At 42.5% G+C, this 16,397-nt stretch overlaps 2 protein-coding genes across 2 annotated transcripts in view; one reads left to right on the top strand and one right to left on the bottom strand.

Moving 5' to 3' along the window:
* Positions 1 to 16,375, top strand: part of zgc:162872 (BAR_ACAPs and ArfGap_ACAP domain-containing protein) — an 18,691-nt gene extending 2,316 nt beyond the window's left edge. The window contains 28 exon segments of the mRNA XM_008309525.3: positions 46 to 213; positions 318 to 392; positions 481 to 584; positions 705 to 756; positions 918 to 1,018; positions 1,408 to 1,522; positions 1,616 to 1,809; positions 1,912 to 1,981; positions 2,053 to 2,147; positions 2,403 to 2,482; positions 2,562 to 2,716; positions 2,876 to 2,985; positions 3,289 to 3,399; positions 3,628 to 3,689; positions 3,765 to 3,851; positions 10,788 to 10,964; positions 11,108 to 11,164; positions 11,401 to 11,608; positions 11,690 to 11,747; positions 11,830 to 11,936; positions 12,041 to 12,191; positions 12,256 to 12,338; positions 12,551 to 12,680; positions 12,768 to 12,885; positions 13,108 to 13,219; positions 14,665 to 14,721; positions 14,836 to 14,947; positions 16,145 to 16,375. Coding sequence (XP_008307747.2) covers positions 46 to 213; positions 318 to 392; positions 481 to 584; positions 705 to 756; positions 918 to 1,018; positions 1,408 to 1,522; positions 1,616 to 1,809; positions 1,912 to 1,981; positions 2,053 to 2,147; positions 2,403 to 2,482; positions 2,562 to 2,716; positions 2,876 to 2,985; positions 3,289 to 3,399; positions 3,628 to 3,689; positions 3,765 to 3,851; positions 10,788 to 10,964; positions 11,108 to 11,164; positions 11,401 to 11,608; positions 11,690 to 11,747; positions 11,830 to 11,936; positions 12,041 to 12,191; positions 12,256 to 12,338; positions 12,551 to 12,680; positions 12,768 to 12,885; positions 13,108 to 13,219; positions 14,665 to 14,721; positions 14,836 to 14,947; positions 16,145 to 16,270 — 3,075 coding nt within the window. The 3' untranslated portion in view covers positions 16,271 to 16,375.
* wdr74 (WD repeat domain 74) lies at positions 5,442 to 8,759 on the bottom strand. The gene is made up of 2 exons (XM_008309524.3): positions 8,002 to 8,759; positions 5,442 to 7,651 (listed from the first exon to the last, which is right to left on the bottom strand). The coding sequence occupies exons 1-2, from the start codon at positions 8,608 to 8,610 to the stop codon at positions 7,064 to 7,066; spliced, it is 1,197 nt and encodes a 398-aa protein (XP_008307746.1). The 5' UTR covers positions 8,611 to 8,759; the 3' UTR covers positions 5,442 to 7,063.
* Positions 16,376 to 16,397: the final 22 nt, after the last annotated feature.

Raw genomic sequence — 16,397 nt, 5'->3', positions numbered from 1 at the left:
TATCTTGAACTCAGTCAGTTTGTTTTTCATGTGTTAGAAGATAAGATCTATGTTTATATATAAAAACAAGAACAAAATAACACGTGTAAAACGTGTACATGTCTCTGTGTGTCTCAGGTCTTCTCCTTTGTCCAGGCCCACTTCACTTTCTTCCATCAAGGTTTTGACCTTTTCAGAGACTTAGAGCCCACAATGAAGAACATGGCAACACAGGTCCTGACCTCTGACCACACTCAGTCATTTATTCACTCGTCTGTCCCCTATTTTTTCTCATTAGAGTATAATGTCCTGTTCTTTGTTTGTCCTCCTGTCTATAGCTGTCCCAGCTCTCTGTCTTCTGTGCATCCAAAAGAAAAGGCCTGGAGAACCAACACCTGCTAGTGCAGCAAAGAGTAATGAGCTGATGATTGTCATCGTTTGAATTGCTGCTAAAATTGTACAAAATAGTGTTTTTGAGCCATGACTAACTGTGTGTTTCAGGATGCTTCAGGTGAGCAGATGGTCAGCCCATGTCCCAGCAGTGATGATGTCATCCAGGGTTACCTGTTTAAACGTTCCAGAAGGAAAACCAAAACCTGGAAGAGGTAGAGACCAGTTTTTACTGACGTCACAGTGAGGGGTGGCTCCACGGCACTTTATATAACAATATTCATGACTTTCATATCTGAACAGTAGTTGATGATCAGTCCTGACCTGTGTTTCAGATGCTGGTTCTCCATCAGACAAAATCAGCTCATTTACAGAAAATCACACAAGGTAAGGCAAACTCTCCACACTCACGCCCAGCCACAGCTGGGATTGACCCCGCTGTAATATCATGTATTAGATAATATGAATGACGCTGTGGTTGAAGCTGCATATTTATATGATGATCGTATGTTATAACTGTTCTATGATGGTAAACTGTTCTGCTGCAGGAAGACTCCATGGTTCTGTTTGATGATCTCAGGCTCTGTGCTGTCAAATCACTGGATCACATTGACCGGCGGTTCTGCTTTGAGCTGCTCTCTGTTCAGAAGTAAGACTCACTCTTTATACATTTTAGCAGTTTTAATAAGATACTGTTGGTTTACTCTGGGCAACGGTGTCACGGCTGCTTCTGTAAGAAAGTTGGAGATGTATGAAATGTAAAAATACCAAAGATAAGACAGAGTAAGATAGAAAATAAGATATATATGAAAAAAAAAAAAAATCGCAAATAAACATTAAAAATTAAATATTGCAAAAACATTGACCAAATAACTCAAATTTAGAATTTCTAAAGATAAATTTGAACATTTTTATAATTCCCCAATTAATCTGCATTTGAAGAACGGTCAGTGTTATAGGTCATTGCACACACACTACATATACAGTACAGTTGGAGCAACCTTTCTTAATGAAGTGTGTTTGTCTCGTTTACGTCAGGTGCTGTGCTCTGCAGGCCGACTCAGAGCAGCTGAAGCAGGCGTGGCTAACAGCAGTACAGGGCAGCATTGACCTGGCCTACAGAGAGAGAGGAGTCTCCCCTCTTCTCCCACAGGTGGTTGTACCTGCCACCTCCTACCTTCTTCTCATCCAAGTAGTTACTGGTTTAATAAAGGGTCTCCATGTTTCGCTCTTGTCTTGTCTGTAGCCCAAAGAGTCTTCATCCCTCCAGTGTGTTGAGGACAACACGCCTGCCCCGCCCCCTCAGAAGCCCGCAGCCCTGGGTGTGGCTTTAAAGGGCCACGGGAACCAACGATGCTGTGACTGTGGTGAGGAGGATCCTCGCTGGGCTTCAGTCAACCTGGGAATCACCATGTGCATCGAGTGCTCAGGAATTCACAGGTTACAACAGAAATTCTGTAGTTTTGGTTTTACGGGTGATTTTCCAGTTTGGTTTTACTCCAACAAAGTCTTTGTGGATGTGTGATATCATCATGTTTGCAGAAGTTTGGGTGTTCACCTGTCCAAGGTGAGATCTCTCACCCTGGACTCCTGGGAGTCTGAACAGCTGAAGGTAACACACACACACAACCCTCTGTATAGTGTTTGCCAGTACTTATCTGCAGGACTTCTTCTCACCCATAGCTTCTGTGTGTTCTGGGCAATGATGTCATGAACGGAATCTATGAGGCTCGCTGCTCAGAGGAAGGAGGAGTCAAACCCACAGCTGACAGCCCACGGTACTGTTCATCTGCACTAATCATTCATATTTGAGTTTGGCCAATGCACATCAGTTCCTGGCATACGCCTCATAAATGGTCATTATTAATTTAAAGGGTGATTTTAGTCATGTTATGGTTTTATAGTTGGCACTTCAATTTATTTGACCCCAAGGATGCGTTCTTTAACAAAGGTTTGTTATTATGTATTCACTACAATCTGATGCTAATAAACCAACATGCTGATCACACTTTCTTCTTTCTTGGTTATTCCAGAGCAGGAAAAGAGACGTGGATCAAGGAGAAGTATGTGGAGAAGAAATTTGTGCCTTTGAACAGCAGTTTACATGAAACTGGTAAATCTGACAGTACTTAGTGACTCCAGTCCTGCTGTGGCTGTAAAATACATAAAATATATATTTATGTTTGTTTCAGGGTGTCCTAAAGTGGATGCTGGCCTGCGACTGTATCAGGCAGCGTTGGTGGGAGACCTGGTTTCCATGGCAAGATCTGTGGCTGAAGGGGCAGAGGTCAATAGTAGCTTGAGTGAAGAGGGGGGACGCACGGCTCTGATTGCAGCTGCTGTCGGGGTGAGGAAGAGGAGACACAACTGTAAAGACAATCACAATATTAAAATCATGGAGAGACACGTCCAAAAAAACCCTGATCTGTGCTTTTTCATATGGATTGTTCAAACAAATGGACATGAAGACGATCCTGTTTTAGTGTGCTTTTCATGTGACCTGCAGGGGTCACTGTTGGCCTGCGAGTTCTTGCTGCAGAATGGAGCTAACGTCAACTACAGAGACCTAAGAGGACAGGGGGCGCTGCATGCTGCTGCCACAGCTGGACACACCGGGTAATCACATACTCACCAGGATCTTTGAGATCCTTTAGATTTACTGACCTGAAAAGTCCATCCAACCTTTGGTATGGTGGGAAAACTGAACATCCACCAGGGGGCAATGCTGAGTTCAGAGTTAATTTCTGGGCTGTTGTCAAGTTTCTCAGACAGTAACAAACATGGTGATGGTGGAGGTAGTGGTGGAAATGTTTCACTCAGAGACAGTGGTGGTCTGAGTGGACATTAAAGACAGAGGAGACAGTGGTAGTGGTCTGCGTTAAATTGAATCTGACATTTAGTCCCCCTTTCTTGCTGCAGGCAGGTGTGTCTGCTGCTGAAGAGAGGAGCCAATCAGTACGCTGTGGACGAGACAGGACAGGACCCTCTTGCCATTGCTGTGGAAACGGCTAATGCTGACATTGTCACACTGTGAGTCACCATCACATCACATTTGTTGTTTATGAACAGAACAAACATAGTTAAGTTTTTATTTATTTATTTGTTATATGATGAGCTTTTTTCTGTCCAGAAGTCTGCACCAACCAGGATACATGCTCCGTTAAACACACTCACACACACACGTACATATTTAAAAAATGAGAAAATGGTGGTGTCTTTTTACATTTCTTGTCATGCTGATGTCTGTTCCTGGTCCAGGCTGAGGATGGCTCGGATGAATGAAGAAATGAGAGACTCAGAAGGTGTTTTTGGAGCCATGGGTGAGTGACAGCAGCACAGTGTCCTTTAACGTGACGTCATTTGACACCTTAACACATTTGGATATGATCGTTCAGGTGACGACGAGACGTTTCAGGACATCTTCCGTGACTTCAGTGACATGGCTTCTCATGACCCAGACAAACTCAGCAGGAGGCAGTTCAGCCACAGGGAAGGAGAGCCCAACGAGGAGCAGGAGGAGCACAGCAACAGTGAGGAGGCTCAGCATCAGCGTGACAGAATGTGAGTGAGGACGTTGTTACAGTAGAGTGACTGAAACAGGGGGTGTGTTTCATTTCAACATGCAGACCATGTGTTTGTGGTGGTCTAACATTTATTAATACAGTATTTTCAATAGGAATGTTCTAGTATTTGATGTCACATTAACATCCTGTTAATCTCTCCTGAGGATGAAGAAGGGTTAAGCACTGAATGTGATGACTTGATCATTATTCTTATTATTGTGATAATTACTAAAAAAACTAAGTTTTCAACCAGGTAGGTGAAAAATTATTTTAACAATTAACTGATGCTGAGGGAGAACTTTGGTTCTCACCCAAGGTGTTAACACTGAGTTTCAAACACATTTATGTCTCATAGAGATCCATGTTACATTACACTGATTTTTTGTGTCTAGTATGTGTGTTCTAAACTGCTGTTCTGCATCAACATCAGTCACAACAAAGTCAGCTATGTTGAATCCATAGACTTTTATAAGAAGTGGACCCAGCTGTCTCTATTACAGGCTAGGTTCTCACACTGGAACCATGAAAAATGACCAGCTGTTCTCAGCATTTTTCTTTTTACCTTAAAGTTAAATTCATTCCAATTATATGAAATGAATGAATATATCAGTAGTGGAATTCTGAGCAACCACTTGATAAAAAAAAACACTTGATGAAAACCTGATTGTTGTTTCTAAAATGAGTCCTAATGTCCTGAACCAACCCCACATTTTAGTGCAGTCGCCCTCCAGAGAGGGTTTGTTGGAAGAGAATCAGCTGAGGTAACCAAACTGTTCTTCCAGTAGGACGTAAATGGAACTTTCTTTTATTCTGAAGTCTCCTCTGTGACCTTTTAAAGAAGACTCATTACATTTGAAATTGAGAGGAAATCTGGTAATCTAAAATAAAACATATTTTACACTCATGATCAAAAGCTTCAATTATAATGTAACTGATCTTCTCTCTGGGCCCGGTTATTAAATAATCCATGGCCCAGTACTGACCCGGTGCCCATGGTTTGGTACTTCTTCTCAAACATTTCTAGAGGAACTTCTTGAATCAGGTGTAACTTGGTCTGTAGGGGGGGCTGCAGCCCAAACATGACCAGATACTCTTCTTCTTCTTGTCTTCATCATTGGTTACAGTGAACCATGCTGGGTTGTGACGTTGCTGATGATTTTATGTTTGAGGCCCTGTCCACTCATCAATGATTTGGCCGTTCAGGAAATCATTCTCATGCTTTTTGTAAAGAAATGTGATGACGGTTCATCTGACAGAGAGAAACTGGTCAGAGTGACATTCCAGTCAGAACTGTTTAAGCCTGAGTCTGTTTTCAAAATCTTTGGTGACATCACACCTACTGTGCTTCTGAATAAACCTGATCAGAGAAGTCTGAGTTTTCAGAAACACACCTCAGTGTGACGAGGCCTCACACACTCATAAGTGTTTAAACCTCTTTATTCTTACGCCTCTTTAAGTTTACATTGTCTTTACCTTTTCATTTGTTGTTTATGCTGTGGTTAACTGTTGTCCAATAGACATGAAACACTTTTATTTATTATTGTTGTAATGTAGCTCTGTTTAAGGCTGATTATATGAAACTCGACTGGATCAGGGAGGTGTGTGATCAGGTTTGAGTTAGAGTTTTGTTTTGTTAGGGTGATGAACTACTACAGCTGATCCAATGTCAGTCTGATCAGACTGTTTAGTAGCGCCACTCTCAGGTCAACATGCCAACTCATTCTAAAACAGCTGAGTAATGTTCTTCATTTAGAGTCTATATAACTAAAGTCTTCGCATCTGGTCCAAGTCCAAGTCAATGAAGAGAGACTTGAATGGAACTTCATGTTCATTTCCCCAGGTTTGAGGTCAGAGCCCAGAACCGTTGATTCTAAAAGCCTTGTGAGTAGAAATGGACCTGCGGTCTGCTGTAGTCAGGTGGACTGGGTCCACCCAGGGATTAAGGACTTCTATTCTTTCACCTGATTACATGCAATCTGCTCACATGTATTTACTCTTACAGGAAAACAAACATTTCTATTATAAACAAACTAATGAAACCTGTAAAATCTAACTGTAGATGTGGAAAAATTGTAAAAAAAAAAAAAAAAAGTCACTTCTTCAGTCTGTCTTCACTGTCCAGAACTGCTGCATTCTCTCAGTCCAGATAAACTTGTCCTCTTCAGAAAATGTTTTTGACTGAGTTGGATATATTTAAAAAGTTGGGTTTTTGTTTTTCAATTCACTGAATTCATAAACCTAAACATTTAGACTGCACCTGCAGCGTCCCCTGTATGTGGAGGCCGGACAGCAGCATGCTCTGCGTTAACAAACACTAACCCATGGTTCCTGAGAACTCTACCATGATGTATCTGAGAACATTTGGTCCAGACTGCAAAAAGGACACAAAACCACTGGGACATGAGAGGAGCCCACTGTGGACTGGACTTGTCTGTTTCTGGATGTTTAACCTGAAGATGTTGGAATTGTGCTCTGATTGGTTGGAGTCCTGACATCCAATAACAGTGGAGAGCCTTCACATTTCTGATTTAAACAAACCATTTGTGCGGCACAGATCCTGTGGGTCATGCATTCAAGGACCTGCCTGGATTTATCTTTGATCTGAGGTCCATCCTTTGTTTCCTGTGGCATTTGTACTTTGTTTTCTTACATTAATGTTTTACATGCACACCAGTTCACTGTCTGCCCTTAGTGTGTAGTGTTTGAGTTCAGACTGAAGCAGTGTGAATTTCTGACACAAGACTTAAACATTTCATTCTATGTAACTTGTGTGTGTGTTTTCATGAATAACTTGTCACTGCTGAATAAATATAATCCCACCGTGTTAAATGATCTGTCCGAGTCAATGAAGTTATAACACAGAACCCAGGAAAGAGCCAACATTAGGACAGATGAGGTGGAGAAATGACATCTAGAAAACCAGAGATCAATAACAACAGTATTTTATAGTTATTTGAATTAAAAATACAGCTGTGAAAATATTGTTTTAAAGATTCAAGGTTAGAAAACACTGCAGATGCAGAAGAGTTTTTTTTCCTTGGTGTTTGTATTTGTCTTTAGATTGTTTGAAGGCACACCTTAGTTTTCTTAAGATCTAATAGAGGTGAACAAAATAATCACCATCATGTGATTCACTTAGTCTTGTTCTTTTTATTCATTTTCTTCTCACTCTTCTTTTGTTGGGGCTGTGGTGCTTCTTCATCTTTGTCTTCAACCTCCTCCTCCACATCTATTTCCACAACTTTCCTTTTTAACTTGTCCCCTGCCTCTTCCACCTTCTCCATTGTATCCCACACTTCATCTTCATCCTCCTCCTCCTTCTTCACCTCCTGGTTCTTGCTCCCTTCCTCCTCTGCTCCTTTTATCTCCAGGTCCTGGCTGGACAGTAGGAGACAGTTGAGTCTGGACTTGAGGTAAACTTTGTGCTGCACCTTACGGTCTTCCAGGTTATGGATACGGAGGAAGCGATCCAGACCACAGGAGGCCACCACTGGCTGGGAGGAGTGACACTGCAGCCCCCTCACGCCCCCCGACAGCCCCTTCAGACAGCCTCGGACAAGACCTTTTCTCAGGTCCAACAGGGCAATCTGACCATGGGTGTTTCCCACTACCACAGTATTTCCAGATGAGGGCAGTGACAGAGTTGTGAGTGGGTATTCGCCAAACTCGGCCTCAAGGACAGGGCGACGACAAGGTGTGGACGGGTCAAAAATGTGGACCTGGATAAACAGTGACAAATTGAGAAATGCTTTTAGTTTGAAAGTCTCAGAAAATTATTTCTCATCCATTGTAAGTTGTAAAATGCTTGACATCAATAGAGTTTATATTTTTAGATGATTTTTACACAAATGCAGTGATGTTCATGTACCTGTTATGTATTCTCACTCACTGTAGGTGTGTGAAAGACCCTAACCAGTTCTAGTACTACCACAATGTACAGTGCCTGATGAATATTTTAATCTTATGAGGAATAATACAGTGCACATCATATCTTTAACCATAAAGAATTGAAGGATTGTGTAGGGGGTTGTCATATGTTTTCTCCACTTGTTTTGCACAGTGACCTCACCTGGTGGAAGCCTGTACAGGTCACTAATTTATCGGAGTCCGGGATAAAGGCCATGTCTTTGACCCAGTGTGGCCGCCGTAGGTCCAGCCAGTCGTCCCGCATGTTTTTGGCAGAGAACACGGGTTTCTCCGGAATCTCCAGGTCCCACACCTTTAGTCCGTTTTCCTTCCCCCCTGTCGCAACCTTGTTGGGGTGAATCGGGCTCTGTCGCATCCTGCACACGTTCTTCCCAGCATCCAGCTCGGTGCTGGGCTCACTGCTGTCCTCCCTCCAGACCCTCAACACACCGCTTTCCGCACAAGTGACCACTGTGGAGCCGCCGATCGCAGCCAGTCCGACGAAGCAGCCATCCGCCGGGTCCCCACAGCACCGTGTCTCCGTGAACTCGCCCTTTTCAGTACTGAATGTTTTCACGTTGCCGTCCACGGAACCCACCAGTAGCTCGCTCTGCGACGGATCCATCCAGCACAGAGCCCGGACCTCCTGGTCACGGCTCAGATGACTCGTGTTGCAGAAGTTAAAGGCCTGTTTCCTGGACACACTAACACCTTTCAGGATACCTGTCTCCGAGCCTAACCAGACGGAGCACAGTCGGCTACGTTCCCCCATTTGCGCGACCTCACACGGACCAAGAGCAAGGAAAACTGTATTTAAACGGCTTTGGGTTTAGCTCTTGACAACACGCGTGGTTTCTCCGTGTCGCACGATAATTACGTCACAAGTTCATTAGTTATTTTATGCATCAAGTCCACTACCGCCACCAACTGGTAAGGTAGACTACAGCAAAATTTGATCCGCAATGTTTTCCTCAGGATAAACTGTTTTATTTGGTTGTTTGGAGTCTTCCAGATTTGATATACACACGTTCACTAACCTCATGAGTATGGGCACTCTTCGAACTGTACAATATTTTGAATGCACCCTCACTTACACCGCCATCTTTATACCTTGTTTGTTTTATTTTATTATAGAAAAAGTTCCTGCCATTGATTGGTTTATTACCTATTAAAACGGCTAGTTTCGGCTAGTTTGCCCTGGTACAGAAAACGTGTTCAAATTCACCAGTAAAATCATTCTTGTTACTGTCAGTAATCGTCAATGTTTTTTTTCTTGGTGTGTTTTCATACTTCATTGTTATTAAATACATAAGAAATATTTAAACAATATTTATTTTATATGGTGTTCAAATAAACCCAAGCTTTAATGATGTTTTGATACACCCTTCAGTGGCATGTAAAAACAACACGTTTGTCGTGAGTACTTTTAAACTAATAACAATTTGTAGGTTTACTATATAATTTTGTAAGATACATTTATCATTCAATCCATAATTTAGTTAATTAAAGATAAAAGCAAACATAAAAGCCAAAAGAGATTGCGTCATTATGTGGCGACGGCGTGTTTAGATGACGCATTCCGCCATTTTGGATCTGTGGTTAACTGTTGTTGTAGCGCTTTGCTCGTTAAACACGTTTTTGCTTTGTTAAAAGGTATTTCTTAGCTTAAGTTTTATAGTTTGTGTGTTTTCATTTCAGACTTTTATCCGAATCCGTCTTTTTTGGAAAAAATGGACGGAGAAGAAGACGACTTCATGTCCGGTAGCCGCTCCGGTAAAAAGCGCTCTGCTTTGTTTTCTATTTCAGTTTCAAATACCCGCTTCTCTCGCTATCTCTGAGAATTGATTTAAGGTTCATATGCAGAACTACTTTTTATTCAATTAGTCCAGAAAACGTTTAGTAATTTTGGACCTGACACGGTAGTTCTTCACAACCAGGAAATGTTTCGTTTACAACTTCACCTTTTACCAAACCACTTTTATAGAAAAGGAAACATTGAATATTGTTGTATAGCACAGTCATATACAACATATGAAGGTTGTAGTATTACAGACTCCCATATGTTACTCTTCAATGTTACTGGTTATATTTAGACTAGAAATTATTATGACCCTAACATAGTATTAATTTTACTTTCTAAATTTGGTAATGTTCTACAGTAAAAAACGTCTGTTGTTGTAAAACCTGTTGCTCCTTACAGCAGTGTTGTGAAGTCCTTGTTTCTGACCTAATTTTTTACTTATAGATGATGGGGGCGGTACCCCAGTCCAAGATGAACACCAAGGATCAGATGATGATGACATGAAGAGTGACAGGCACCAATCTGAGGTCAGAGACTTATCAACAGGGTGTGATTTGTAATTAAACTGTAATGTTTGAACTTTTCATACATGTTAGCATTGACAACGTGTTTCTGTGACATTGACACACCCTGTTTGCATCAAAAGGACGAGGGCGGTAATGACGATGATGCCCCCCATGCCATGGAGACCAGCAGGGCTTCCAGTGGTTCAGACAATGAGGACCACAGAGAAGCCGCTAGTGACTCTGAAAGAGAGGCCACCCAGAGCCACAATAATAATAATAATAATAATGATGATGAGGATGACAAAAGTGACTCTGAAGTAGAGGCCTCCCGACCTGCCAATAGTGACGAGGATGAAGATGACTCTCCCGTCAAACGTAGGATGAGCGACTCAGACAACGAGGAATCATCACCCATCAAACACCTAGGTTCAGATAACGAGGGTGGGTTATCTCCAGTTGTCAAACGCAGGGGAAGCTGTTCAGACATGGAAGAGAGCGAGGAGCGGCCCAAAGCGGCCGCAAACAATGAATCAGACAATGAGGATTCAAAACCCCCAGTGTCCAACAGGTCAAATGCTGACAGTGACTCTGACACGGGCGCTCCTGCCAGACACAAGGCGGCACAAATAGACTCTGATGAAGAGGAGGAAGGAGAAAAACAAAAGGAGGACACAGAAGGGGGCGAGGGAAAAAAATGGAAAGGTGTGATGCAGTCTGACAGTGAGGATGAGGAGGAAGGAAAAAGGATAAAGCCTGCAGTAGGAAGTGATGATGAGCAGGAGAAGGTGCAAGGAGATGACAGTGATGAGAAAAAGCCAGGTACTGAACTCAGATCCTACAAACAACACTGCACTCACACTGGTGATGTAACCATAATGTGCTCCTTGATAATTATCTCAGCAGTTGTCATAATGGTGTTTGTGTGTGTGTTTGCTTGTGTTTGTCTGTGTGCACCCACACAGTGAAAAGAAAGAAGGCCATTCTCTCAGATAGTGAAGATGAGAAGGAAGGTGCACCAGGTAAAAGACATCACATCTTTGCTCTATCATTTTTAATTTAATCCTATTAAAGGGGGTAAAAGGTTCAGATAACACATTTGAATATTGATCAAGTTTCCACTGTGACCATTTTAAGGGTTTACTATTAACATGACTTTCTTGGCATGATGAAGTGGTCTAAAATATTTGCACTTTACACTTCCATTAACCGCTTTACTCCTGTCTCATCAGTAACTTTTTTTTTCTCTGATTCCCAGCAGTGAAGAAAAGTCGAGCAGTGTCCGATGATGAGGATGATCAAGAGAACTCTGACAGTGATGACGGAGGTCCAGATAAGAGTTTGAAAGCCAAATTGGTGGAGCTGGGCTCTGACAGTGGCAGCGAAGATGATGCCAAAGCAGCAGATGGGAAGAAGAATGAAAAGGCGCTGTTTGGTAGCGACAGTGACTCTGGAGATGAGGAAGAGTGAGCCCTTCACAGAATTCAAAGTTAAATTTTGAACAGAAGCGTTTCTGGTGTGACTCTTGAACTTTGTTCAATTTATAGGAAAATGATTGCAGACATCTTTGGAGAGTCTGGGGATGAAGAGGAGGAGGAGTTCACGGTAAGTCAGAATGAAAGACAGTCTACCCTATCTGCACATTTGTCATATCACCTTTGACCTGGCTGTGTGCCCCTTGCTGCAGGGTTTTAACCAGGAGGACTTAGAAGGAGAGAAGGAGCAGGTGAAGAAGAAGCAGCAGGTGGAAGAGGAGTCAGACTCTGATGAAGGAGTGGATCGTAGCGGTCAAGAGTAAATAAGCCTTGTGTTTGTCCTACACATGTTCTTTGTGTCTCTTAAAACCTTTAAGCCTTTGATGATGGTGTTTGAAATCTGTGGTTTGGGTTTTTTCTTAGCACCAGCTTTATGTCAGACTTTGACCTCATGCTCGCTAAGAGAAAAGCCATGAACAGCAGGAAGCGAAGACACCGGGATGGAGGGACGTTTATTAGCGACGCAGATGATGTGGTCAGTGCTATGATCACCAAGATGAACGAGGCAGCAGAGGTAAAAAAAAAGTAAAGGCTTAAACATGATGTCTTGTGGGTCCTCACTGACACTGTTTCAACAGGAGGATAGAACTCTGAACAGTCAGAAGAAACCTGCACTGAAGAAACTCACTTTACTGCCTCAGGTCGTTATGCACCTCAAGAAGTAAGAGCAGCAAATCTTTACAAACACTGCATCTACTTAAAACACTTTGACTGATGACTGTTATGGTATTAAGGCGTGTAAAGAGTGACAGTCGTTTCTGAACAAGTAAAATGTTAATCCCGGGTAAATGTGTTTAAAAAGTGTACACTAACACCAATTTGTTTACTTTTGACACAAAGACCTGAGTTGTCATTGTAATATTTGTCCCTCAGGCAAGACTTGAAGGAAACATTCATTGACTGCGGCGTGATGTCGGCCATCAAAGAGTGGATCAGTCCTCTTCCAGACAAATCACTTCCCGCTCTTAGGATCAGAGAGGAGCTGCTAAGGATCCTGCAGGAGGTGAGGATGATCGGTTTCCCACAGGTCACACAGATCAGAGGCCAAAGATCACTGTGTGTTTATCATAGTGTGTGTCATTTGCCACAGTTGCCCAGTGTAAGTCAGGAGACTCTGAAGCATAGCGGTATTGGCCGGGCTGTTATGTTTCTCTACAAGCATCCCAAAGAGTCTAGAAATAACAAGGACCTGGCGCTCAAGCTAATCAGTAAGAAAAACACTTTGTTCTCTTTTTTATCAGTCTGTCTGAGCTGAAAGAAAACAGGAGTCAAAGCTTCTCAACTCAACCAGTGTGACAGTGAGGAAGGTGTTGAATTGCGTGGTGTGGAACAAAAACAATGAGAATAAAAAACAGTTCAGGAAGTGTGTGATACAGTGTGACATTGACTGAGGAGAGTTTTGTTGACCTTTTGTTTTTTTTTGTGCACAGACGAGTGGTCAAGGCCGATTTTTGGTTTGACCTCTAACTACAAAGGAATGACGAGAGAAGAGCGGGAGCAGAGAGATCTGGACCAGCAGATGCCTCAGAGACGACGACTCAGGTGAGAACACGAGCAACGGAACCAGAGGGTGTGGAACAAACTGAAAACAACATTGAGAAAGAATCGAGTTAAAAAAATTCAGTCGTTAATGTTTTAATAAGTCTGTGAGGAGAATAAACTGTTTAGGTAGAGTGTTGACCTAGTTTGAATTAAAACCAAGTCTGTTTGTCAGATATCTGGGTTTCTACATAATTTTAAAGACTGGTGTCAGTACATTCTACACAGTGTTATTTCAACTATTTTAACTATTGTACTCAATTGTGTTAAGCCAGCCTTCATGGTACTGCGAGCTGCCCATAAGATGAGGTTCCACCCAGTTTTACAATCATCTGCCAAATGTCGTTCCAGAGACGACTTAAACTTTGGTGTTGCATTCTGAGCACATCTACAGAGATAAAGTGTAGAGTTGTCTCCACCAGATTCACTTCCAATTCATTTCCACACAGCAGGATGATGTTTTCTGTCTTCTGTCATGATTCTTCAACTCACAACATTCAGTGACGTTAAATTGACGCTGTGTTAAAAAAAGGAACCTCAGACAAACTGACTGTAAAAACATGAAATGTCTCTTTAATGTTATCCTGATTGACAGCTGTGGCTAATCTGCACCAAATAAAACACTTGTAGGAGTGTGTATTAGTGATGATGATGATGATGCTTCACCTTCCTCCGTTCACATTTCATCCTCCCTCATCAGTCCGTTGCTACTGTGTGATGTCATTCTGTCATTCGTCATCTTTTTAATTTTTCTCCTGTCACTGTTTGGTTGATTTATTTTTCTTCTCAGTTTTCTATTTCCTATTTTCTGTTTCATCTCTTCATCCTGCCATTTCCATCTTCCACTCCCACCCCTCCCCCCAGTCAGCCTCAGAAGGTGGAGAGGACGGAAGAGCCTGACGTCTTCTCTCCACCAATCAGGTTCAGTCATGCATTTGCATGGTTGACTGACAGAATTGAAGGAGTATTGATGAGAATATTATACATCAGCATAAAAGATGACTTCATGTTCATGAACATGGTTGATGTGTCTGTCCGATCCCCACCTTAATGAAACAAAAGTTCTGTGCAGTCAGTCATTCTGTCATCTGTTGTCATCTGAGCAGAGCAGCAATCCTTCAAGTTTAAAACAAATGACTCTGCTGACGTGTTAACTCGAGTCTGAACTAGGTCGACGTTTGGTCTCTTTGTACCTTGACACATAGGAAGAACATAATAATGTCACAGCCTGTGGCACTGAATCACTGACTGAATCACTGACTGAATCACTGACTGAATCCATGACTAACTGCCGTGAAGTGGACAGAACTAATCAAAGCATGGAAGCTGTTATTTATCTGCACAGACTAAGAAGAATGTTGATCAGCTGTGAGGTGTGTGTTTCTGTCTCCTGTCATGTGTCATCTTCTTATGTCCACTGAACTCCTCTGTGTCTTTCTCACCTGCAGTTCAGGAGGACAGACTCCCCGGAGAGACCTGGAGAAGCAGCTGACTGGAGAGGAAAAGTAAGTAGTCCTGTTCTTTTCTGGGACTGTTACATCCAGACGTACATTTTCCACAAATGTTTTGTTTGGTTGACGGTTTTATGACGTTGGTTTTCTCCACTCTCCACCCTGCAGAGCTCTACGACCTGGTGACCCAGGGTTCTGTGCTCGGGCTCGTGTGCCGATGCCCTCCAACAAAGACTATGTAGTACGACCCAAGTGGAACGTGGAGTCAGACTCCAATAGGGTGAGTTCATGGGGTGGAGGGTGAAGGGAAGCGGTTAGGAAAAACACGATTTATTTCAGTTAAACTTTAAATCTAGTAGAATGTGATGAAATTCGAGTCAGTGTTTACAGTAACGACACTGTCTTAAACACAGTTGCTTGTACTCTGTGTTCTCCTGGTTACTGTGATCTTTTTCATGTTTCAATTATGTTTTTAAACCACTCACTCTACTGAACCAAAGTCTGCAGAAAGAAGCAGCAGGTTTAGCTCCAGCCACCTGCTGCAGTACTGAGCTGTGATTGGTTCTCTGTAGAGCTACATGAAAGGCGTCAGCCTTCTGGAGAAGCACAAGCGTCGTCTTGCTGAGGAGAGGAAAATGCGACGCCCGCAAGGAGCGGTCAAGATCAGCATAGAAGGAAACAGAATGCCCTTGTAGTTCCTGCTGTGTGTCAGCAGGGGGCAGTAAGTCCTTCTGCATGGTGTGAAGTGCCAGTCAAACTAACAGGGCGACCTGTGGGTGGCAGCATTTGTTAGTACCTTTCCTTAGGCTCTGTAAGAACTAAAAGAAGCTGTAAGGCTGCCAGGGTGGAGTGGAGACCAGTCAGCACTTCTGGCTTCATGCTCACACTTCAACCACAGCCTGCAGCAGAGCTGACTCCCTCCACTTCTTGTATTTAGTCTATGCAGACTGTGCATGGCTCCTGTTGAGTGGATTTTTCTGGTGACATCACTTCCTGAGGCAGCTGTAACATGGTGATGGTTCATCAGGATGTTCTTATGGGTTTGAATTGTGTCTGTGTTGATGTCACTGTTAAACCAGCAGGTTGTCAGTTAACAGCAGTGCAGCTGGAACTGGAAATGTTTTTAATCTGTTAATTCTAATTTTAATAATTGCTGGGTCTTCCAACGTTAAAAAACGTAGAATTATTATTAAGACAATTTAAGAGAGGTGTCGGGTCAATTTAAGTCTATTCCATGATGTAAACAAGACTGAGTGGAATAGTCTATATTTTAAAATTATTATAGAAAACTCTTCAACATTTCAGACTGGCTGTGGTCAGTAAACTTTCCTCAACAGAAATGTGAATGAAATCTATAACATTTCTTCTTCTTTGTGGTTGACTAATAAGGGTTAAAGGTTCTTAATTAAAAACATGTATCTGTGGTTGACTGTGTTTGACCTGCTGACCTTTGACCATCTCTGTTTGCTCCTCTCAGGGTCCTGGGAAGAAAGGATTGTCTCGGGTGGATAAACAGATGCGTAGATTTGCCGACATCCGCCGCCTCACGAAGACAGGACATGCTGTAAAGATCAGTGTCGAAGGAAACAGGATGCCGCTGTGATTTTAAAATCAGTTTATTCTTTTTTTTTTTTTTTAGTTTTTTTCTTTTTAGTTCTTTGTTTCTAAACACTTACACACACACCCCCACCACTCCCCCCCCCCCCCCCCTCTCCAACTGTGGTGTGTGT

The sequence above is a fragment of the Cynoglossus semilaevis genome, chromosome 4, assembly GCF_000523025.1.
Source record: "Cynoglossus semilaevis isolate Cse_v1.0 chromosome 4, Cse_v1.0, whole genome shotgun sequence".
NCBI classification, from domain to species: domain Eukaryota; kingdom Metazoa; phylum Chordata; class Actinopteri; order Pleuronectiformes; family Cynoglossidae; genus Cynoglossus; species Cynoglossus semilaevis.
This window is presented reverse-complemented; position numbering and strand designations above follow the sequence as displayed.

Coding starts and splice junctions, on each gene's coding strand:
- wdr74 (XM_008309524.3), bottom strand. CDS start 8,610: ATGGGGGAACGTAGCCGACTGTGCTCCGTCTGGTTAGGCTCGGAGACA. Junction 7,652..8,001: donor CCTGTACAGGCTTCCACCAG/GTGAGGTCACTG, acceptor CTGTTTATCCAG/GTCCACATTTTTGACCCGTC.